Below are 21289 nucleotides of genomic sequence, written 5' to 3'. Positions count from 1 at the left end.
TCTTGTGAGAAATACTATTCAATTCACTATCTTGCACATGCAGTTTTAAAACAAGTAGATAATTGGACAGATAATGTGTGTTTCAGAGTTCCACTTGCCAGGGTGGGTGATGCGCAGGTCCAGTTTGGACAATACATGGAGGATTGTGACACTTGATGCATTCATTGGTAATAGCATTCCAAATCTTCCATGTTACTATCCTCTCACCAAAAGGTATCCTTATAGTGAATGTTCTACCGGCATGCAGTCAGGATTTGCTATTGTGTAAGGATTGCCTGCATGTTTCTTCTCCTGGCTGCCCTTTCTGAATAAATGAAAGATATATTGAGAGCCAGAGTAAATGATTCATTCAGTTTTATTCAGTTCAATGCCTTTATATGCCAGTTTTGGCAGAGTGTGATCCTTTCACACCTTGCTCAACTTCAGCCCCTGTAAGCAAAGTGTGGCACTGAAACCATCTGTGGGAAAGCTCGTAACGGCACAGAAAACGTATTAATGGGTTAGAGACTTTGAATAAACAGGTGCTTTTCAAAAAGCAATAAGAAAGGTTATGCATGCAGGAAATCCAAAATAAACAAAAAAGTGCAGTGAGTCAATCAGAATTTAAAACAGGAAGACCGGTGCTGTAAGGGTGGCCGAGTTGCTTCTATTGATGATAGATGCAGACACTTCTTGGGTGGAAAGACTGGGCAGAATTTTCTGTCTGACGGAGGGGCACGAAGTGGGAATGGGTGTGGGCGGGCAAGGACCTGATCAGCGCTTGCCATCGGGTCCACGCCGCCATTTTATGGGGGTAGGCCAATTAAAGCCCACCCAGTGTATTTCCTGACTCCTGTGGATAGCGGGAGTGTGCGGGCGGCAGCGGGCGTGCACAGACCGCCGGGCTCAATGGCGACCCAGCAGCCAGTTTAAAAGAAGGCCTGGCAGCCTCCTATAGGCTGCTCCCAATGGCCACTGAAAGGCCACAACAGAGGGGTTTGGGTGAGCAGGCCAGGCTGGACGGTAGGCCAGCGGGGGCCCAGTGTGACCCTCGTTTTTCTGATAACTGCCTTGCTGCCCTCCCCGAGGAGGTGGCAGCACGGCGGGGGGTATTGGTCCCCCAGGATGGGAGGAGGAGGCCCCCACACATGACGAAATGTGCCTGGGAGGAGGTGGCGGAGGTGGTGAGCTCCCGCAGTGTGGTGCGACGCATCTGAATCCAGTGCTGATTTGTTGCACTCTGGCAGGGTGAGTACCATGTTGGCATTGGGCATTTAACCCAGAAGGTCAGCTTATCCTCTGCACTTCCCCCCATCCCCACAAATCTCAGAGTCGTGACTGCATTGAATCATTAATGGCATTTTTTCTTTGCTGGTTGGGCAAGCAGATAGTGCCCATGCTGAGGTCAGCCTGAGTGGGTCATGAGGAGATGAGTTTTCCCCCGCAGGATGTGTTGATCTGAGTCCCACATGACTGGTTTGGGGGCAACCTGGAGGAGCTGCACCTAGGAGCAGACTCAGAACCCAAGGACATGTCCAGTCAGGGTGATGAGATGGTGGAAGGGGAACTTCAAGGTGGTGTGGCAACGAACCATCTGCTGCCCTGTGCACTGCACGTGTTTGTGCCTCCTTGCTATGCGAGGAAATACCGTGTGGTTCCTAATGTGATGTAAGCAGCATGTGTCCAAGGGGGTGGGGGTGGGTGGGGAGCAGGCCTAGCATCTTTGCTTGAGTGATCAGCAGCAGCAGAGTGAGGAGGCACTGGAGGCCTGATATGTACCACTCTGGTTGGGGTATGCCGTGCGCAAACAGAGTCCATGTGCAATTTGTCCTAATCAATGCTTTTCTCTTTTTCAGCAGAAGAATGCGCAGAACGTGGCTGAGCGTGTGCGGACTGGAGGCGGCCAAGCACAGCTCTCCATACAAACTTGCTTCGAACAGGATGCCCTTGAACTGGAGACACACCGCAAAGATCGCCCACCGACCCCTGGAAGGAGCCAGAGGCATAGCAGTTGAGAGCAGCTGTGACCTTTAGAGCCACTGGCATGGGGTGTCCACCCACACAGTTAGGGGAGATCTCAGGCCCAATCATCTGACAGATATAGTTGACTGTCTCCCTTGACAGACGGAGCCTCCTTCGGCACTGCACCTCAGTCATATTGAGGTAGCTGCTTCGCCGCCTATATACCCTGGCAGCAGGATAGTGGCGTCTTCTGCGGCCCCTTCCACCTTGGACTACCCCTTGGCCCTGCACCTCTTGTGCCTGTGCCTTTCCTCCCAAAGGTGGCTCCCCTGGAGGCTGAATGTGAACTCCTGGCTTCCTCCCCCTTCTAGCCCTCCCTTCCTCCTCAGAGGAGCTGCCTCCATTGGGCAGATCAATTCCCATATTCAGGCTCAGGGAAGGCTTCCGGAAAGCTGCTGGCCCAGAAAAGATTCCTCACTGCAGAGTGCTGACCTGAAGGTTAAGAGTCCAGAAAAAGCAGCTGGGATACATTCTGAAGTATTGCAGATCACCCAGGCAAGTTTGAAAAATTTTCAACAATAAATACTTCACACAGCAAATACAACCCCACTAAGCCCTCTTATCCCGCCTGTGGATGAGGTTAATACAATTGTCTCTTACCCGCCTGCCCGTTGCGCCTGTGTGTCAACCCGAAGATCGTATGGGCACCGAAAAATCGGTGTCAGTTGAAGACTAAAGGGCCTTAAGTGGCCCTTTAATTAATGGCGGGCGGGCGTCGGACTTCATCGCGCGCCTACCCAGTGAAATATTGCGATGGCATGCAGCAATGCCAGGACGCTTTCCCAACATCACCGTCCACCCCCCGAATGTCAAACGGAACATTCTGCCCATTAAGTTTATTTACAATATACTCGGCAGCAACTATGCAGGGGCTTTCAACTCCAACTCTATCTTTACATTGCCTGCTGGGATAGACCGCGCTACTCCCCTATTGGTTCCGACAGATCATGTGATCTTCCTTAACAAGTATTATTCTTAAAGGTACATTACACACGAAATAAAACCATAATTACGACAACCAGTTAATGTTTCAAAAGGAACCCTTCAGCAGTTGAGTCATATCCAAATATGTTAAGTACCAATGAAGGGTTTCATTACAAAATGTAAACCAGTATTTCATTTCCAGATAGTAATTGATCTATCAGGTTTAAGCCCCCTTCATGGCTTGAGCACATGATCTAGGCCAACATGGCAGTACTGAGGGAGCACTCCAATTTCAGAGCAGCCGTCTTTCATTTGAAATGTCTGTCTGCTCAAATGCTCCCATGGCACAATTCAAAAAAGAGCATGGAAGATTTTCTGTATCCTGTCCAACATCTGTCCCTCAACCAACACCCCCAGAACCAGATTAACTAATCATTTATTCCATTGCTGCTTGTGGGCGTCCTGCTGAAAATTGACTGCCTCATTTGCCTACCAAACGGTGGTTACACTTCAAAGGTAATTCATCGGCTGTGAAGTGTTTTGCAATGTGACAGGGACATCGACAGCGTTATATAAATTCAAGCTTGTTCTTTCTCTATGTTTCCTTGTTTTTCTTCGCTTAAAAATGAGCTGCTCAGTTCAATTCTGCCTGAAATCTGAGTTAATTGAAAGCCTTGTCTGCAAGAGTTCTACTTTTGATACTATCTTTACCTACAGGTTATTACGCATTTTTATATATTAATGCTAACATTTAGGGGAAAAAAAATCAGACCATGTTCCCATTAACCATGTGATAATATTAGTCAGATATTCCCTTAATGAAATCAAACACCTTCATTAGAAAGTAGGGTAATTAATTGCTGCCAGGTAGGTCAGAAACATCTCTTTGTCAAAGTTGCTTCTTATTATCCTGACTGGAAACATTCAAAGAGCAGTTTCCTGAGAACTTATTGTTCTGGAGACAACAGAGTTTTGTTTCTTCTGTTCAAACTCTCTGCCAAATTCAATACAGGTGCAGGCTTTCAAAAAATCTCCATTGCACACCACACGTTGAACATTAGTTTACAGTTCAATTATTGGAGCTTTCCATGTTAGGATGACCAATAGCATTGGAGTCCAAAACACTTTTTAAATGTTTTAATGGATGTAGGCTCAAGATATGAAAAATATGTAAATACCTATATAAAACTTTGCATCCATTAAGCATAAGCAGGCTTGGATATCATATTATTAGAATGACATCCAACCACATTTTTCCGTTCAGCAATTAGATTCCAAATTGAAGAATTTTGTTGAATTGGAGGAAAATGGAGGATTGTCTAGTTTAAGCCCAATGGTTTTTTTCAGCATGTCTACAGAATTTCAAATTTAGACTATGTTAATTTACGAGTTTGAAACAAACTGTTTCCAAGGTCAATTAAGTCTCTTGTTTTCACTGATACTTTGTTTTCCAACCTTTCATGCAATGAGGAAATATTGTTGTATTCATAAAAACCATAAGTATTTTGGGTCATTGCCAGAAGTCAGGAGAAATACTGGTGAAATACATAGGTGGCTGAGATACTTTGAATTAAAGTATTAAAATTAAGTTCCTTATGTAAAATAAAAGGCTTATTATTTATTTAACTCCTTTTATGACCTCAGGATTTAATGTAGCACTTCTCAGCTGAAGTTTGGTCACTGGTGTATAGGTTAAAATGATGCCCATCAAATCACCCAAGATCTCTTTAACAACATGTGGAGCATATATATTGTGTATAAATTTCCACTCACTGCTTGACCAATTAGCTATCGAAATAAATGCACATTAGTCAACCCAGAGTTATTTTAATTCATAAGTCCAATAATAGGTACAAAACGTTTTCAAGTAAACTGGTGAGCTTTTCTGAACTAAATGCTCTGCCATTAGCATCTCCAATAATAAAATATGAATAGGATGGAGTAGTCAAAAGAAAAACTGCCTAAGAAAGATCCGCCTGTCTTCATTTTATTTTTAAAGAATAACAATAGATTTGTACAACACGATTTATCCACAAGCCCTGCTGACTTGAAATTAGTTCAATGCCAGCAAATCCATCCAACACAAAATGACACCACTCTGTCACAATGAAAATTTGCAACCTTGTAAAAACTTCATATATTTGGCAAGACTATGTAACTGAAAGTAGTTCCATATCATTTTAATTTGTCTGGCAAGTATATGAACTGTTACTTTTTAAAAAAAAACAAACCCAGGTCCATTTTGGTGCTAGATACTGCATATGTTCAATTAGGTGTTCAATTATGTCCAACTGTGTGCAGCATCAGTGATTTATTTTTAACAGGCAAGTAAGGATTCTAAAAGCCTTACATTGCATTGTGGAATCCCACTAAAGAAATCCAAATGAGAAGTGTGCATTCAGGCAACCTTTAAAAATGAACACTAATGTAAAGACCTACACTAATCTGTTCAAATACCCTACAATGATGTTATTGCATCACTTACTGCCTCCACACAATCTGATATGTAAATGCAGTAATTTTTAAAAATGCAAAGTCTCACAAAATCTCAGCTGCAAAGAGAAGCTACCATTGCAAACTGTGAAAGCACAGTGTGCAGGTTTTAGAGCTGATCGTTCCAGAAAAGGAGGCAGCCTTACTATGGCAACAAGGCTGACTCAACATTATCAGTGAAATAGATTTCAGCGGCATGGGCTCCAACGCCGAATTCACTTTTCAGGCTGTAAATATACAGCCACCATCTTAACCTATTGAAATGGGACTCTCAGTTCTTACTGGGGATGATTTTCACTTGGTTTGCCTGGTGTTAACAAGATGCTAACAGCTTCAAAATGAGGTCAGTGGCTGATGATGGAGCTGGCTCCATTCAAAAGGGGACTAATACCAGGTGTGCAAACAGCCTGCCTGTTCAGGTGATAGGCCCCTTTAAAAGCACATCTTATGACATATATAAGACCCCATTTACTATTTGGGAGGTTGGAACTAGTCAGAGGCTGCGTCATGCATGTTCTGTTTGGTTCCATTGTTGCTGGGGCTGAAAAAGCCATGGTCTCATGGCAATGTCACTGGACCAGTAATCCAGAAGCCCAGGCTAATGCTCTGGGGACATGGGTTCAAATCCCACCATAGCAGCTGGTGGAGTTTAAGTTCAATTAATAAATCTGGAATTGAAAACTATTTTCAGTAATGGTGAGCTTGACAACCATCATTGATTGTTGTAAAAACCCATCTTGTTCACCAATGTCCTTTAGGGAAGAAAATCTGCCATCTTTCCCTGTTCTGGCCTACATGAGACTCCAGACGCACAGCAATGAGGCTGACTTTTAACTGCCCTCTGAAATAGCCGACCAAGCTACGCAGGACGAGGGCAATTAGGGATGGGCAATAAATGCTGGCCTTGCCAGCAACACCCACATCTCATGAAATAATCAAGAGGACCACAAGGTAAGTTTGGAACTATTTTGGGATTCTGGAGGAACAGCAATGCCCCTCCTGGCTCCCAAAAATAACGAGTGCTGTCACCCCGGGGCCCTCCTGACATAATTACAACCCTGCGCTCCATCCTGAACTTACCTTGCTGGAGGCCAGATCAATCAGTATTGGTAGACCTTGGAGAGCTGCATTGGATTGCCCATTTGGCAGCCTTGGTTTAAAACTCTAAAAGTTAGCCACCCAAAGTCAAAATCAACCCCATTGTTTTAATATCAGACTTCTTTCTTATGCCAGCAGTTTAATGCTATGAGAATCCAAATTGTCCTTGCACATTCATTTCTTATGGATGTATTTTTCAAAGAACAGAAAATGGGGAAAGAAAGGATTTCTCAGAACAGAAAGATCCTGCCACCAAATTTTATAGATAATAACTGCTTCAAATTCCAAATTAATCAATTCAATTTCCCGATTTTGAGACACATATTTTAAGTTGAGCTGTCACTTCGCTCACGCACTCACTTTTCCAGAAACGTTTCATCCAATTCGGGGTCATGGGGAGTCGGAGCCTATCCCGACAGGCAATGGCGCAAGGCGGGGTACACCTAGGAGGGGACACTAGTCCATCACAGGGCAGCTATCACTTCAGATTTCACTTAAATTAAAAATAGAGGGCACCGCTTGGAAAATACCCTGGGCAGAATCTTGTGCCCTCCCCCATCGTGAGTTTGGTGGTGAGTAGGTGCCCTGCCACCAACCTGCCTCCACCTCAATAAAGTCTGTGGTGGGAAGGTCTGTGGCAGCCTACCCGCTCCACCGCCATCTGAGGCCCTGGAGTAAGCAATTAATGCTTAAGGGGCTCAGTCCATCGGCTGTTATGAACCCAGTGGTTGGAGGGTGGGCGGGTCATCCCTAAAAGAGGCGACACAGGGTTCTTGCTGACAAGTCTCCTGTCCACTCCATTAAATACCGTTCCATAACTTTATGTTAGCAACAAGCATTTATTAGCAAGGAATTATTTGGTTACACTTTTGTATTTTGAGAGGAAGCTTAATAAAAATAAAATTAAGGAATTGTTTGTTTCTTTTAAACTCTTTGAAAGACCCTAAGTCATTGTACACTTTCATTTGGTTCAATGCATCTTGAAGTATGACCCTCATCTTGGAATAGTGTGGCATACAAATTACACAAAAAGTCACAGTAACAATAGGAAAAATAAAAACTAAAATAAATAATAATAAACACTTTAAAATTTCCATCTTTCACATGCACTGCTCTATGCTTTTGTGCCTCCATTTTATCAATTTGACTTTCAGCCGGCCCTCATTAATCATTTTTAGCTTTCTTTACCTGATTGTACTGAAGGCAGATGTTCTTGGCTTTCCTTTTCAGCAGCAGTAGGAGAGATTTGCGGAGGGACTTTGACAGGTGTTGTCTCTTCAGGTGTCTCAAACGCTCCCTCTGAGTCTGAGCTCCTAGAACAAGGTGAACACATTCTGTGAAAAGTCAATTCAATTCCATTAAGATTCTAACCCCATTAGTTCTGATCCTGTTATGCTACCATAACACCAAAAGAACTTGCCTAGCTCCAGTTATTTTCTGCATGAACTGGAGACTATAGTCTCCTCCACCACATACAGCAGACCATGTCCATCGAGCCCATTGTACTGGAGACAGAATATGCCACGGACTAAAAGCCATTTCTTTCCTAATTCTGCCTACAAGATATGCTATAGCTTAGTTCAAAACAGAAGAAAAACGGAAGAATTCCTGTTCAGTTGAGTGAGTGTAAGTCACTGCAGGCAGGGCATCCTTTATGCTCCCAGCAACTGACATTCTTTCACAAGCTCCTTGTATGGCATAAAGTAGCTGCCTTTACACTCAATTCCATCAATCGCTCTCCATTCACAGTGTGAAGCCGATGCTGGCAGGGCATAGGCTGGTCCAGAAGGGCTTCAGTGTTGTATCTGACGGCACCATCCATTTGATTGACCAGAATCTATTCTGTTATTTTCACTGAATTTCAATCAGATGTCAAACCCCATTCTTGCTTTCACAGCGCCACTGCCTGGAGCCTACCACTAGCATGGAGGTATTCTGTTAGCAGAAACACGTACACATGCAAAGAGATCCTCTCACTGCACCAGCACAGCCCCTTCATTCTATTGTACTAAACCTCTGTGTTATTGAGTGTCTTAATGTTTCTGTTTCCAGGGTAGGAAAAATATGATAAATTAACTATTCACTCTCAACGAGCTTCTTTTCTGGGCAGATTATTTTATATTACATCAAAGCAGCAGGAAATTGTGATGGAGAAAGTAGTGCTAATATTTCAGCTGTTAGCAATAAGTCAATATTTGTGGCAGCTGTAAAATGATAACAGGAGGTCGATTGGCAAGATAATGGCACCATGGTGTGTCAGTCAAGTAATCCCCAGATCAGTACACAGGGAATACAATTTTTCATAAGTGACTACCAGTTTTCCTTAACACTATGGTACACCAGAGTTTCACAGTAAAATATAAACTAGGATAAGAACAGGGTTAGGCCATTCAGCCCCTCTATCCTGGCATTCAATTAGATCTATGTTGTCTTATACATTCACTGCTCGGCACATGTGGCAAATCACCCTGTTTATTTTTAGAGCCACACAGTACTGAGTTGTGTTAAAGTTTTGGCGTTGGGTGTGAGTGTGGGTGTCACTAGCCAGACCTCTATTTGTTATCAGTCCTTAATTGGGCAAGGAAGAATCAACAACGTTACTGTTGGACAGGAGTCACACATCAGTCAGATTGCAGCTATGCTTATCAAAAAGTTGTCAGGTTTTTGGTGACCTGGAAGCTGAAGGACCACTTGCTTAATGTAACGTGAAAAATAGCCTGCCTTCTTGGTGCTCTCTGGATGCTTCTAAATGACAATATGCTCTGTGGGACCACTCTGTGAAACGCTGTGAAAGCAGGAACAACCTTCGGAAGGACAGCAGCTTGATTGCTCTCGTAATTTTCTTAGGGGATGCTAACTGAAAAACTGAGTTTTGCTTAGTTGGTAGTTGGCAGTTAATGCAAAAACAGTTGAGGCGCACAAGTGACAGACAGTAATGCATAGCTGTCACTGAGGGTTGAAAAATACAATTGTGGCAAGATGTGGCATTGCAGCAACATCTAATGTGTTAATAGATCTGTTGAAACAAACAACTGAAAGAAATAAGGCACTATTGGCATAAAAGAGATTACAGGAGGCTGGTCATGGGTTAAAAGTTGATTAAATGTCCAGACATGGCATTCAGAAATTGCAGGTGACAGTGCATAAGCAAGGCAAGAGTCAGAAAGCAGAAGAGTGCAACATTAGAGATTTGTCAATACTCTTCCCTCTGTTAGGCTCCTAACATGTCAACTCTGATAAACAGGGACAGTTTACTCTTGAATTTTTTTTATATAAATAAACTGGAGGACACTGTCAAAAACAGAACACTTCAATTAACAGGTTGTCACAAGCCTTTGAAAAAGTATACAACATGCCTGATTTGCAGAACAATTGGTTTGCAAGTTTCATTTGAAACTGTTCTCCTGACTCTGGCAGCAAGAGTATCGGTCTTAATTGCTGACGATTTAAAACTTCAAATTTATTTTCAAAAGATTGTGCATTTGTTTTATTAATATTGCATATATTTTGTACCATGTGGTGAATATGGGGACCTGGTCGCCACAAGTTTGGCAGGCTATTGGACAGCAGTGAATTAGATCACGATTGATCAGTTTCTTAACTCCATTAACCACCTTGGTTCCATGTACCTTAATACCCTTCCCTAACAAAATTAAGAATTTTCTATGCATTTTTCTAAATTTGAAACGTTACCACCCGCATCCATGATCGGCTCAGTTGAGAGCCAGGCCAAGGTTAATCCTTGCATATCTCCAGGAAGCAAGTATATTTTAATTCGTAGCCCCTTAATTGGGAAAAGTTCCCACTTAAATCTGGGAAGCCATCCATCTCCAGTTTCTTTCCTCCCAAGGATAAATGTACTTTGAGATTTTGGAGCTTCATAACTTCTTCAATACTCAGTTATTATGGCAGCTCTCCAAAAATTTAAACTCCTTAATGTGGCGGTAATGATTTTGAAGCTTGTCACAGTTTGGTTAATTGTAAGAGCAAGAATTCTATTTTCTTCTTCGTCACTGCATGGTTTGGTGGGTGGGGAGGGGGGGACGGGGGGGAATGTTTGGGGGCGGTGGGGGGAAAGGGGGGCAAATCCAGCCAAGTCAAACCAGAGGTTCAGTTATCCTACAATTGTGATCAGATGTTTCTTGTATAATGTGCACCCCTACAAGCCTATGATTTTCTCCAATTTGATGTTGAAATGGAAGCAGTTGTAATTACATTAGCCTATTGTTAAATCAAATTTCACAGCAATCTTTTAACTGCATCCAAAATCTGCTATCACTTAGTTTGTGTCCAGTGCGTGCCGTGTCATTTTAGATTTTAGAAATCCATAAGCAAACAAGAGGGGCCCACAATCATGTTGTTTTAGCTTATTACACACTTACCCTTCTTAGTGAACTTGTGTTTATTTTCCTTCTAAATTAAATAAATCCTGTGGATGTGGGAAAACATTACAGGCTTGGGAAATGGTGACCCAAAATTCATAGGAAATAAACATGCATTTCAGTGATGTTAGTTGAGTAAAATTTATGCATCTGAAAACATATCCTGAATGACCAAGCTTGGGTCACTATTGCACCAAGTACTGCAATATTTTTCACGTGACCAGACAAGGCGGGATTTTGGATTGCTTGAGGGGGTGCAGGTTTGGGGGCAGGCAGTCGCTTAAACCCACTTCCCACCTCTCGAGTTGGCATGCCGGTTTCCCAATGTGGGACCGGCATGATCAGATTTCGGAAGATGCCGAGGGGAGCTAGAGAACGCAACCCACCCAAACTTCTTAAATGGCCACTTAAAGCCATTAATGAGTTCATTGTCAGCTTGTTCAGAAGAGAGATTTGGATTTTAGTTTTTTATGGGTCAGGTTCACTGTGTCGTTAGGACCATGACATGGAGGAGGAGCAATTCCCAACGGCGGAAGAGAGGCAACAAGCCCCATTGTGGAGAGAAGACAATAAGATGGCCCTCACTGTGTTGATGTTGGCAGCAGAATTCATGACAGTAGCAAATTGCCAGGTTACGCTGGAGGGATGGGATTCAGTATATACCAAAATAAAAATGCACATTCTGGTAACATGCTGGCAAATTTATTAGCATCTGTAAAAAGAAAGGACAGGCTAATATTTAAAGTGCAAACCCTTCTTATGGCTGCCCTTCCTCAACTCTCCTTCTTTGGCTTCATGATTTTCTATCCTTATGCCTCTAAAAAGGGGGGTTTTCTACATTCAAGGTGTTACAGAAATGCAAGCTTTAGTTCCTGTTAGAACTAACTAGATCTGCAACCGAGATGTTCATCTGTCTTTGCCCTTTGGGGATGTTTATGGACCTCCTGCCTGTTTTTAGCACAAGGACCCTCCCGGCCCACTGCCCAGTTTCTGCTTCCATTTTGTGGACGAATAAATAGCTGCCTCAGCAATGGCTGCCAGTCACCCGTTAAATCAGGCTTACTTCTGGCTTGGTCCCACCTCCTTACCACATACAGCACCACTGATTGGGTGGCAAATGCGACTCCCAGCCAATTAAGTGCTTTGCATACAATGGTAGTGACACATGAATCTTTCCACATTGGTGGGGGAGCAGGACCTGGAAGTATTTGTAACATCAGGGTTCCAACTCAGGATCTGAAATTCCATCCGCAGCTGTGGTCATACTGCCTGCCTGTATTGCTGTCAATTGGGGATGGCTAAACATTCATTCACTAATTTCATCCACTGGGAAGCAGTGAGCATCAGCATTTCACAACGGTGAAAGCTTCAGGACTGGAAAAGAACTGACAAGAAACTCCTTCTCATGTTCAATCGTTTTTCCCAAAAATATTCTTTATTCATAAAATATCTAAAAGAACATTGCAAAACATTTACCATATATATTCAATGTTCACATATAGCTCAAGAGTTTCTACACAGTTTCCAACCCCCTCCACCACGGCCCCCCCCATCCCCTGGTACACTATGGCTGAAAGGCCTTAGACGTGGCCTTTCCCCATTTTGCCTCTGCGGCGGCTGCCCCAGTCTTAGTGCATTCCTCAGCATGTAGTTCTGGGTCTCAGAATATGCCAGTCTGCAACACTCGGTTGTGGACAACTCTTTGCACTGGAAGACCAACAAGTTTCAGGCAAACCAAACAGTGACTTTCACCGAGTTGATGAACTTCCAACAGCAGTTGATATTTGCCTCGGGTGTGCATCACTGGGAACAGCCCGTAAAGCACAGAGTCCTGTGTCACGGAGCTAACTGTATAGTGAGCTGCCAGCTTTCTTAAAATAAACTTGTGGGGCAGGATTTTTAGTCTGATGGGTGCGCGTGATGGGAGAGGCCGGGGAATGGACCACCGACCACAATTGGCCTCTGATCGCGATTTCACGCAGGCTGGCCAATTAAAGGCCAGACAGCATGAAAGGCACGCTGAAATGTTCAGCGCTGTTGGGGTGGGGGCGGGCACTGACGTAAGTGCAGGCATGGGGGAGCAAGGAATGAAAGCTCCCTGAAGGCAGAGTGCTGCCTCAGGGAGCTGAAGAATTTAAAAGCAATGAATAAAGATTGAAAAATCCAGAAAAAGATCTCCACACATCAGGATCAGTCACCAGAACATCGGGGAGAATTTTCATCCTGTCGGGTGGGCCAGTCGGGAGCGGGCGCGGAGTAGATCGCCGCCCGCAATCAGCTACAGGCTGCCACTTTACATGGGTGGGCCAATTAAGGCCCGCTCAGCGTGATGCACACCCGGAAACGCTCAGCGCTACCCTGTACAGGTGGGGGAAGAGGGAGAGTTGGGGCCTGTGCTCTTTCGCGCACATGTGCGAAAGAGCGCAGAAATCTCCCTAAGGTATGGAGCCTGCCTCAGGGAGATTAATTTCATTATCAAAAATTGAAAAAAAGAATAAATAAAATTACTCAGACATGTCATTTCATGTGACATTGTCACAAGAGCTGGGACATGTTTATGAATTTTTTTGAAACATTTAATTGTATTAATAAACCCTTCATGAAACCTTATCCCACCCGTGGATGAGGTTCCATGAAAAATGCAAAGGCCGCCTGAGCTCTTCACCAGCGCCCCCCAGCCTTAAGGTTGGGTGAGCAGCTCTGACAATTACGTCAATTAGATTATTAACAGCCTTGACAGGCCTATGATAGTTCAGCGGGTGCACATCTGACTCCGGTGCACGCCCACTGAACTGAAGATTGGAATGATGCGCAGTGATGTTGGGACGCACACTCGATGTCACCGCGCCTCATTTTAAGCGTCGGCATTCAGGGATCACCCCGCACGCCAAACAGAAGATTCTGGTCATATAGATGATGCAAATTCTGTCCAAACATTTTTTAAAATTAATGATGGAAGCCTCATTCAGCCTTTGGATGTCGTTTTATCAAAAATGCAAAGTCCGCCTGGCAGATTTGCCCATTCGCCAACTGTAGGTTGGAAGGACTACGAAAAATCAGAGTCAATTGAAACTATAATGTGCTTAATTGCCCTCTTAATTGTTGGCGGGCGCGCTTCCGATTTCCACATGTGCCCGCCGACTGAAATATCGCACAAGTGCAGGATGATGTCAAAATAGTCGCACTACATCATCATGTGCTATTTTACGCTCGAACGGGTCAGGCACACTGAGCTAAAAATTCTGCCCATGGTACACTATGTGACTAGTACAAGACCACCCTTTTCAGTTAAACTCACTACCACATCAAAACCACCCATGTTATACCAATTGATAGGCTACAAAAGATTGCGACATGGTAATGTCAAATATGCAGGGCTTCTGATTTCAGTATTGGGTTGAGATTGCAATGGTTGCACACAGTTGAAATATGTTGCAGCGAGAAATATGGGTAGTTAAACTGGCAATCAGAATAACAAAGTACTCACCTAACTAAAGCAAACAGTCATTATTACCAAATTAAGAAATCCATCTTCAGTTTCCTTCCTCCAAAGAATAAATGAGACTTTTGACCTGCACCATTTCTTAAATACTTAATTATAATAGCAGCTCTCTAAAATGCAAGACCTTTAATGTGGTTATGATATCTATTACAATTTGGCCAATTGCAGAGTTAAGATTTCTACTTTCTTCATCGTCAGTGCATGTCTTAGGGGTCCAATATTTGAATACGTCCCTGACACACTGGTGGGAAGCAATCAAGGGAAACATCAAGAGGTTTTTCATCCTCAAAGGCGCCCAGAAAGCTAGAAAGGAAGAGAGGGAAATGTCCTGACTCCAGAAAAACATGCAGAATCTGCTCCGGCTGCAGTCGATGGGGGTCGATTTCAAGGAGGAACTCCAAGAGGTGAAGAGCCAGCAAGCCTCGCTCTTTGCCTCGGAGGCCTCCAAGATCATCTTCCGTTCCAGAGTCCACTCCGTGGAGCAGGATGAGATGTGCTCATGTTTCTTCTTCCAAAAGGTACACAGAGAGAGCCCTGTGATCAGCAGCCTGAAGGAAGAAGACGGCTCAGTAAAGTCATCACAGTCCGACATTCTGAGGATCAGCAAATCCTTTTATGCCAGATTGTATGACGTGAAGCCCACAGACAGCACGGCCTCCCAGTCCTTCCTGTCCTCTATCATGGAGGTCTTAGACAACTGTACACGGGAGAGCCTGGACAAACCGCTAACTCCTGACGAACTGACTAAGGCCTTTGAGTCCTTCAAGAAGAGTAAAACTCCCAGAAGCGATGGCTTGCCGACGGAGTTCTATTCGGCTCTGTGGTACTGGATCAGCCCAGACCTGCTAGAAGTGTACGAGAGTATGCTCCTGGCCGGCAGCATGTCAGAATCCATGAGGAAAGGCATCATCACCCTCATCTACAAGCACAAGGGGGAAAGGGAGGAGATTAGAAATTGGCGACCCATTTCACTGTTGAATGTGGACTATAAGATTCTGTCCAAGGTCATCGCCAATCGGGTCAAGTCCACTCTGGAATTGGTGATCCACCCTGACCAGACCTGCACTGTGCCAGGAGGAAGCTCTCTGACAGCCTTGCGCTGCTCAGGGATACGATTGCCAATGTGCAGGACAGGGGTGTGGAAACCTGCCTCATCAGCCTGGATCAGGAGAAGGCCTTTGACAGAATATCGCACTCCTGCATGGTAGATGTTCTCTCCAAAATGGGGTTTGGGGAGGGAATTCGCAATTGGATCCAACTGCTCTACACTAACATCAGTAGCACAGTCTCAGGTGGGAATCAGATAGCTTTCCTATTAAATCTGGAGTCAGGCAGGGCTGCCCTCTCACCTCTGCCCTTTTTGTGTGTTGCATAGAACACTTTGCTGAGTCCATCAGGAAGGATCCGGGCATAAGAGGAGTGACAATCCCAGGCAGTGGAGGCACTCAGGTCAAAGCCTCCCTGTACATGGACGATGTCGCCGTCCTCTGCTCGGATCCGCTGTCGCTGCGCAGGCTGATCCACATCTGTGACCAGTTCAAACTGGCCTCGGGAGCCAAGGTAAATCGTGGGAAGAGCAAGGCCATGTTCTTTGGGAACTGGGCTGACCAATCCCTTGTCCCCTTCACCATCAGGGCTGATGGCCTGAAGGTGCTGGGGATATGGTTCAGAGGGACCGGGGCATGTGTTAGAAACTGGAAGGAGCGAGAGTCTATGGTGAAAAGAAAACTGGGCATGTGGGAGCGACGCTCCTTCTCCATTGTGGGAAAGAACCTGGTCATCAGGTGTGAGGCACTCTCGCTGTTGCTGTACGTGGCGCAGGTCTGGTCCATTCCAGACTCCTGCGCGATGGCAATCACCCGAGCCATCTTTCGCTATATCTGGAGGTCGAAAATAGATCGTGTCCGCAGGGAAGCGATGTACAAGCCTCGAGGTAAAGGGGGAAAAAATGTGCCCAACATCGCCCTCATACTGAAGGCCATCTTTGTATGCGGCTGCATCAAGCTGTGCGTAGACCCTCGGTACGCAAACACCAAGTGTCACCACGTGCTGAGGCTCTATCTGTCCACGGTGTTGCAAAGGATGAGTCTGCCCATGCAGCCGTGGAATGCTTCAAGTGGTTGGACTGTACCATACCACCTGTCACTCGTGGAAAAATTTATGCAGAGAAACACCTTTGACCACAAGTCCATCAGGCAATATTCAGCACGTAACGTCTTAGAGGCCCTGCGGGAAAAAGAGAGGGTGGATCCTGTGGGATGCTTCCCCGAGCAGACTATCAAAGTCATTTGGCAGAATGCCTCATCGCCAGAACATTCCAACAAGCACCAAGACGTAGCTTGGCTTGTGGTGAGAAAGGCCCTCCCCACCAAATCCTTCCTACATGCCAGGAGTCTCACCCACTCTGCATGTTGCCCTCGAGGAGGCTGTGGTGGGGACAAGACCTTTGTTCACCTCCTTGTGGATTGTGCCTTTGCAAAGAAGATCTGAAGAGAGATGCGGTGGTTTCTGCTGAGGTTCATCCCGAGCAGTTCTGTGACACAGGACTCTGTGCTCTACGGGCTGTTCCCAGGGACACACACCGAGACAAACATCAACTGCAGCTGGAGGATCATCAACTCGGTGAAAGACACTCTTTGGTCTGCCCGAAACTTGTTGGTCTTCCAGCGCAAAGACCGAGTGTTGCAGACTGGCACATTCCAAAGTCCAGGACTACGTGCTGAGAGACGCACTAAAGCTTGGGGCAGCCACCGCAAAGGCGCAATGGGGAAAGGTCGGTGTCTAAGACTTTTCTGCCACAGTGCACCGAGGGGCTGGGAACTGTTGAGAGCCCCTCGAGATGTACAGCTCAAAATGAATGTATGCAGTGAATACTAAGTGTATTATAAATGTATTGAAGCACCTCAGAGGACAACATGATGTATGTTGATAACTCCAATACCTTTGTCTGATTGTCTGCATTGACCAGATTGAAATTATTGTAATATTCATTGATTGTATTGATGCACCTTGTGATCCATATTGTAAAAGTTGAATCTGATTGCACTTATGTGATGGTGATTTTGAAATGGTTTGGAATGTTCTTCCAGATATTTTATGAATAAAATATATTTTTCAAAAAAAAATATTTGAATACTCAAGTCAAACCAAATATGACTGACCAGAGCTTTTGTGGTCCCACATTTGTGATCAGACATTCTTGTATAATGTTGAGTTTCCCCCTGTAAATTTGCAAACTTTTTTTAACATATTGACAAAACGGGAGCAATGTAATTATATTGCCCCACACGCCCCCACAGTTGACTAAAATTTCACAGCAATCTTAGAACTGCAACCAAAGACTTACCATTTAACCTATGATCAGAATAAATGTGGATAAAAAATTTATGCTGACTTATCAATTACCATTCGCTGAACAGAGATAGATATTCATTTACTATTGCTGCATCAAAGATTGATATCAAAGTAGGAACAAAGGAAGGGAAAATTGTTGACTACATTGCAGTGGAGAACTACTGGAAATGTTGCTGCTCTAGTTTTGAAGTGCATCTGATATAATACCTCATTAATATACAAAGGCTTACAAAAGACCTTCAATAAGGTACCATGTAGTGGACTCATGATTACAGTCAGAGCATGTGGAATCAGGGGACAAGTAGCAGAATGGATGATAAACTGGCAACAAAACAGAAACAGAGAGATGGGTGTTAAAGGCAAATACTCAGAGTGGGAGGAATGATGTTCCATAGGAATTGGTGCTGAACCACGATTTTTCACCTCATAAGTAAAAGATTTGGACTTGGGAGTCAGCAGTAGAAACACAAAATGTACTGATGGCACCAAATAGGGCATTACACTTAATAACGAGGAAGACAGTGACAAAATACAAGAGGACATTAATAAAATTGCAGAAATCGGTGCGTAAAGGTGGCGAATTAATTTCAATATGGATAAGTGTGAGGTTGTGCATTTTAGTGGGAGGAATCTCTTGTCTAAATGGGGCAGAGTTGTAAAGGGGTGTAGGGGTATAGATTCACTAATCACTAAAAGTAGCAATGCAGGTTAGCAAAGCAATAAAATATCTAAACAAGCCATTGGGGTCATTTCTAGAGGAATAGAGTTCGAAAGCATTGAATATATGTTGAACTTGCACAGAACTTGATTAAACCGCACTTGGAGTACTGTACATAGTTCTGGTCTCCATATTATAAAAAGGATACAGAGGTACTGGAAAATGTAAAAAAAATATAGCTTTACAAGGATAATAATAGAACTGAGAGAGCACACTTATCAGGAAAGACTGAAGAGGCTGGGGCACTTTTTTCTTAAAAAGAGAGGACTGGGAGGTTACCTGATAGAGGTCTTTAAATTTATAAATATGTTAAATAAGGTATATGTAGATTGTAAATTGTTTCCATTTATGGGCAAGTCCAGAACTAGGGGCCCTCAAAATAGAACAGTCGCAAATAAATCCTGTAAGGAATTCAAGAGAAACTTCTTTACTCAGTGAGTGGCGAGAATGTTGAACTCACTGCTGCATGGAGTGGTTGAGATGAATAGCATGGTTAAGAGAAAGGTAGATAAATACTTGAGGGAGAAAGGAATAGAAAGATATGTTAATAGGGTGAAATGAAATAAGGTGGGAGGAGGCTCGTGTGGAGCATAACCACCACTGGACTGTTAGACCAAATGATCTAATTCTGTACCAGATTGTATGGATATAGCTTTTGTGAGGGGCAGTTTTAAAGCTGAATATTATGTGGTCGAGTGTGCAGATTCATTCATCATTCAATTTATCCCATAATTCTGGAGGGCAAGGACATTGAGGATCTTTTTGTCTATACGGTAAACTATCTCCTTAAATCCCTTTGGCCAGCCCCTCTCCTTTCACCTCCAACATCAAATGCAAAGGTTGCATGTATTGCTCCGTTTTTAAGACTGGGGCCATACCTGTTTTTGCTGATATCTTCCCTTCCTTCTCATCTGCCAACTCATCCTAACTCCAATCCTGTCACTCTGAACTGTTGCTCCCATTTTTGACATCGGAAGACCCATCCAACTTTTGTTCCCTTAATCCCCATCCTCACTCAACTACTGATCATTCAGCTACAAAGCCTAGCCTCCATGCTTGCTAGCATTGCTAATGGCTCCCTCCCTTCAGGCACAAGTCCCTTCCCTTTAAAAACTGCCGTCATCACCTTCTCTTCAAATATCCCACTGATCTTCTCCAACAACCATCCCATCTCTAACCTTCCTTTCCTGTCCAAGCACCTTATATTCATCATCTGCTCTCAGCACCATTCCCAACTATCCCTGAAATCCCTAGCCCTTCAGTCCAGCTTCCACTCTGAGCAAGACTCTGAACTCTGTGAAGCGAAAGTCATCACAGAATTATTCCGATGCAGAAGTAGGCCATTCGTCCCATCGTGTCTGCACCGGTTCCCCAAATGAGCATAATGACTCTCCTGCCTTTTCCCTGTAACTCTGCACAGTGAATGATGATTTGAATAGAAACAATGTCCTCTAGAAAGCCTCGATTGAACCTGCCTCCGCCACACTATCAGGCAGCGCATTCCAAACTTGAACCACTCACTGAATGAAAAAGTTTTTACTCATGTCAGATTTGCTTCTTTTGCAAATCACTTTAATTCTGTGCCCTCTCGTTCTCGATCCTTTTAGAAGTGGGAACAATTTCTCCCTATCTACTCTATCCATCCCCCTCATGATTTTGAACGTCACTACCAAATCTCCTCTTAGCCTTCTCCTCTCTCAGGAGAACAGTTCCAACCTATCCAATCCATCTTTGTAACTGAAGTTTCTCATTTCTGGTATCATTCTTTTAAACCTCTTCTGCACTTTCTCCAATGTGTTCACATCCTTCCTATAGTGTGGTGCCCAAATGTACACAATGCTCCAGCTGAGTCCTAACTAGTGTCTTATATAAGTTCAACATAGCCTCCCTGCTCTTGTACTCTATGCCCCTATTAATAAAGCCCAAGATACTGTATGCTTTATTAACTGCTTTCTCCACCTGTTCTGCCACCTTCAATGATCTATGTACATATACATCCAGGTCCCTCTGTTCTTGCACCCCCTTAAGAATTGTACCCCTTATTTTATATTGTCTTTCCATGCTCTTCCTACCAAAATGCATCACCTCAACACTTCTCTACATTGACCTTCACCTACCACCTATCTGCCCCCTCCACCAACTTGTCTTTTTGATGTTCTACACTGTCCTCCTTGCAGTTTACAATGCTTCCAAATTTTGTATCATCCACAAACTTTGAAATTGTCCCCTGCACACTAAGACCTAGACCATTAATATATACCAGGAAAAGCACTGCTTTGGGACCTCCACTGCAAACCTTTCTATAGCCTGAAAAATATCCATTGACCATTACCCTCGATTTCCTATTACTCAGCCAACTTCGTATCCACATTGCTACTGTCCCTTTTATTCCATGAGCTATAACTTTTTTCACAAGTCTGTTGTATGGCACTGTATCAAGTGCCTTTTGTAAGTCTATGCAAATCACATCAACAGCATTACCATCATCAGCCCTCTCTGTTACCTCTTCAAAAAATTCCAGCAAGTTCATTAAACATGATATCTCCTTTAGAAATTCATGCTGGCTCTTGCTAATCAACACAGATTTTTCCATGTGACTACTAGTTCTGTCCTAAGTAATTGTTTCTAAAAGCTTCCCCACGACTAAAGTTAAACTGACTGGTCTGTAGTTGCTGGGATTATCCTTACAGCCTTTTTTGAACAAGGGCATAATGATTGCAATTCTTCAGTACTCTGGCACCTCCCCTGAGTCTAGGGGAGACTGAAAGATTATGGTCTGTGCCCCTGCAATTTCCACTCTCACTTCCTTCAATATCC

General features: G+C 43.9%; 1 protein-coding gene across 7 annotated transcripts in view; it reads right to left on the bottom strand.

Moving 5' to 3' along the window:
- LOC121289978 overlaps positions 1-21289 on the bottom strand; it is a 201120-nt gene that overhangs the window by 86165 nt on the left and 93666 nt on the right. For all 7 annotated transcript variants that reach the window (XM_041210004.1, XM_041210005.1, XM_041210006.1 and 4 more), the window contains one exon: positions 7705-7829. In XM_041210004.1, coding sequence (XP_041065938.1) covers positions 7705-7829 — 125 coding nt within the window. The remainder of the gene's footprint in view (positions 1-7704; positions 7830-21289) is intronic.

This window comes from Carcharodon carcharias, chromosome 17, assembly GCF_017639515.1.
Source record: "Carcharodon carcharias isolate sCarCar2 chromosome 17, sCarCar2.pri, whole genome shotgun sequence".
NCBI classification, from domain to species: domain Eukaryota; kingdom Metazoa; phylum Chordata; class Chondrichthyes; order Lamniformes; family Lamnidae; genus Carcharodon; species Carcharodon carcharias.
Note: the sequence above shows the minus strand (reverse complement) of the source record. Positions and strands in the feature narration are given on the sequence as shown.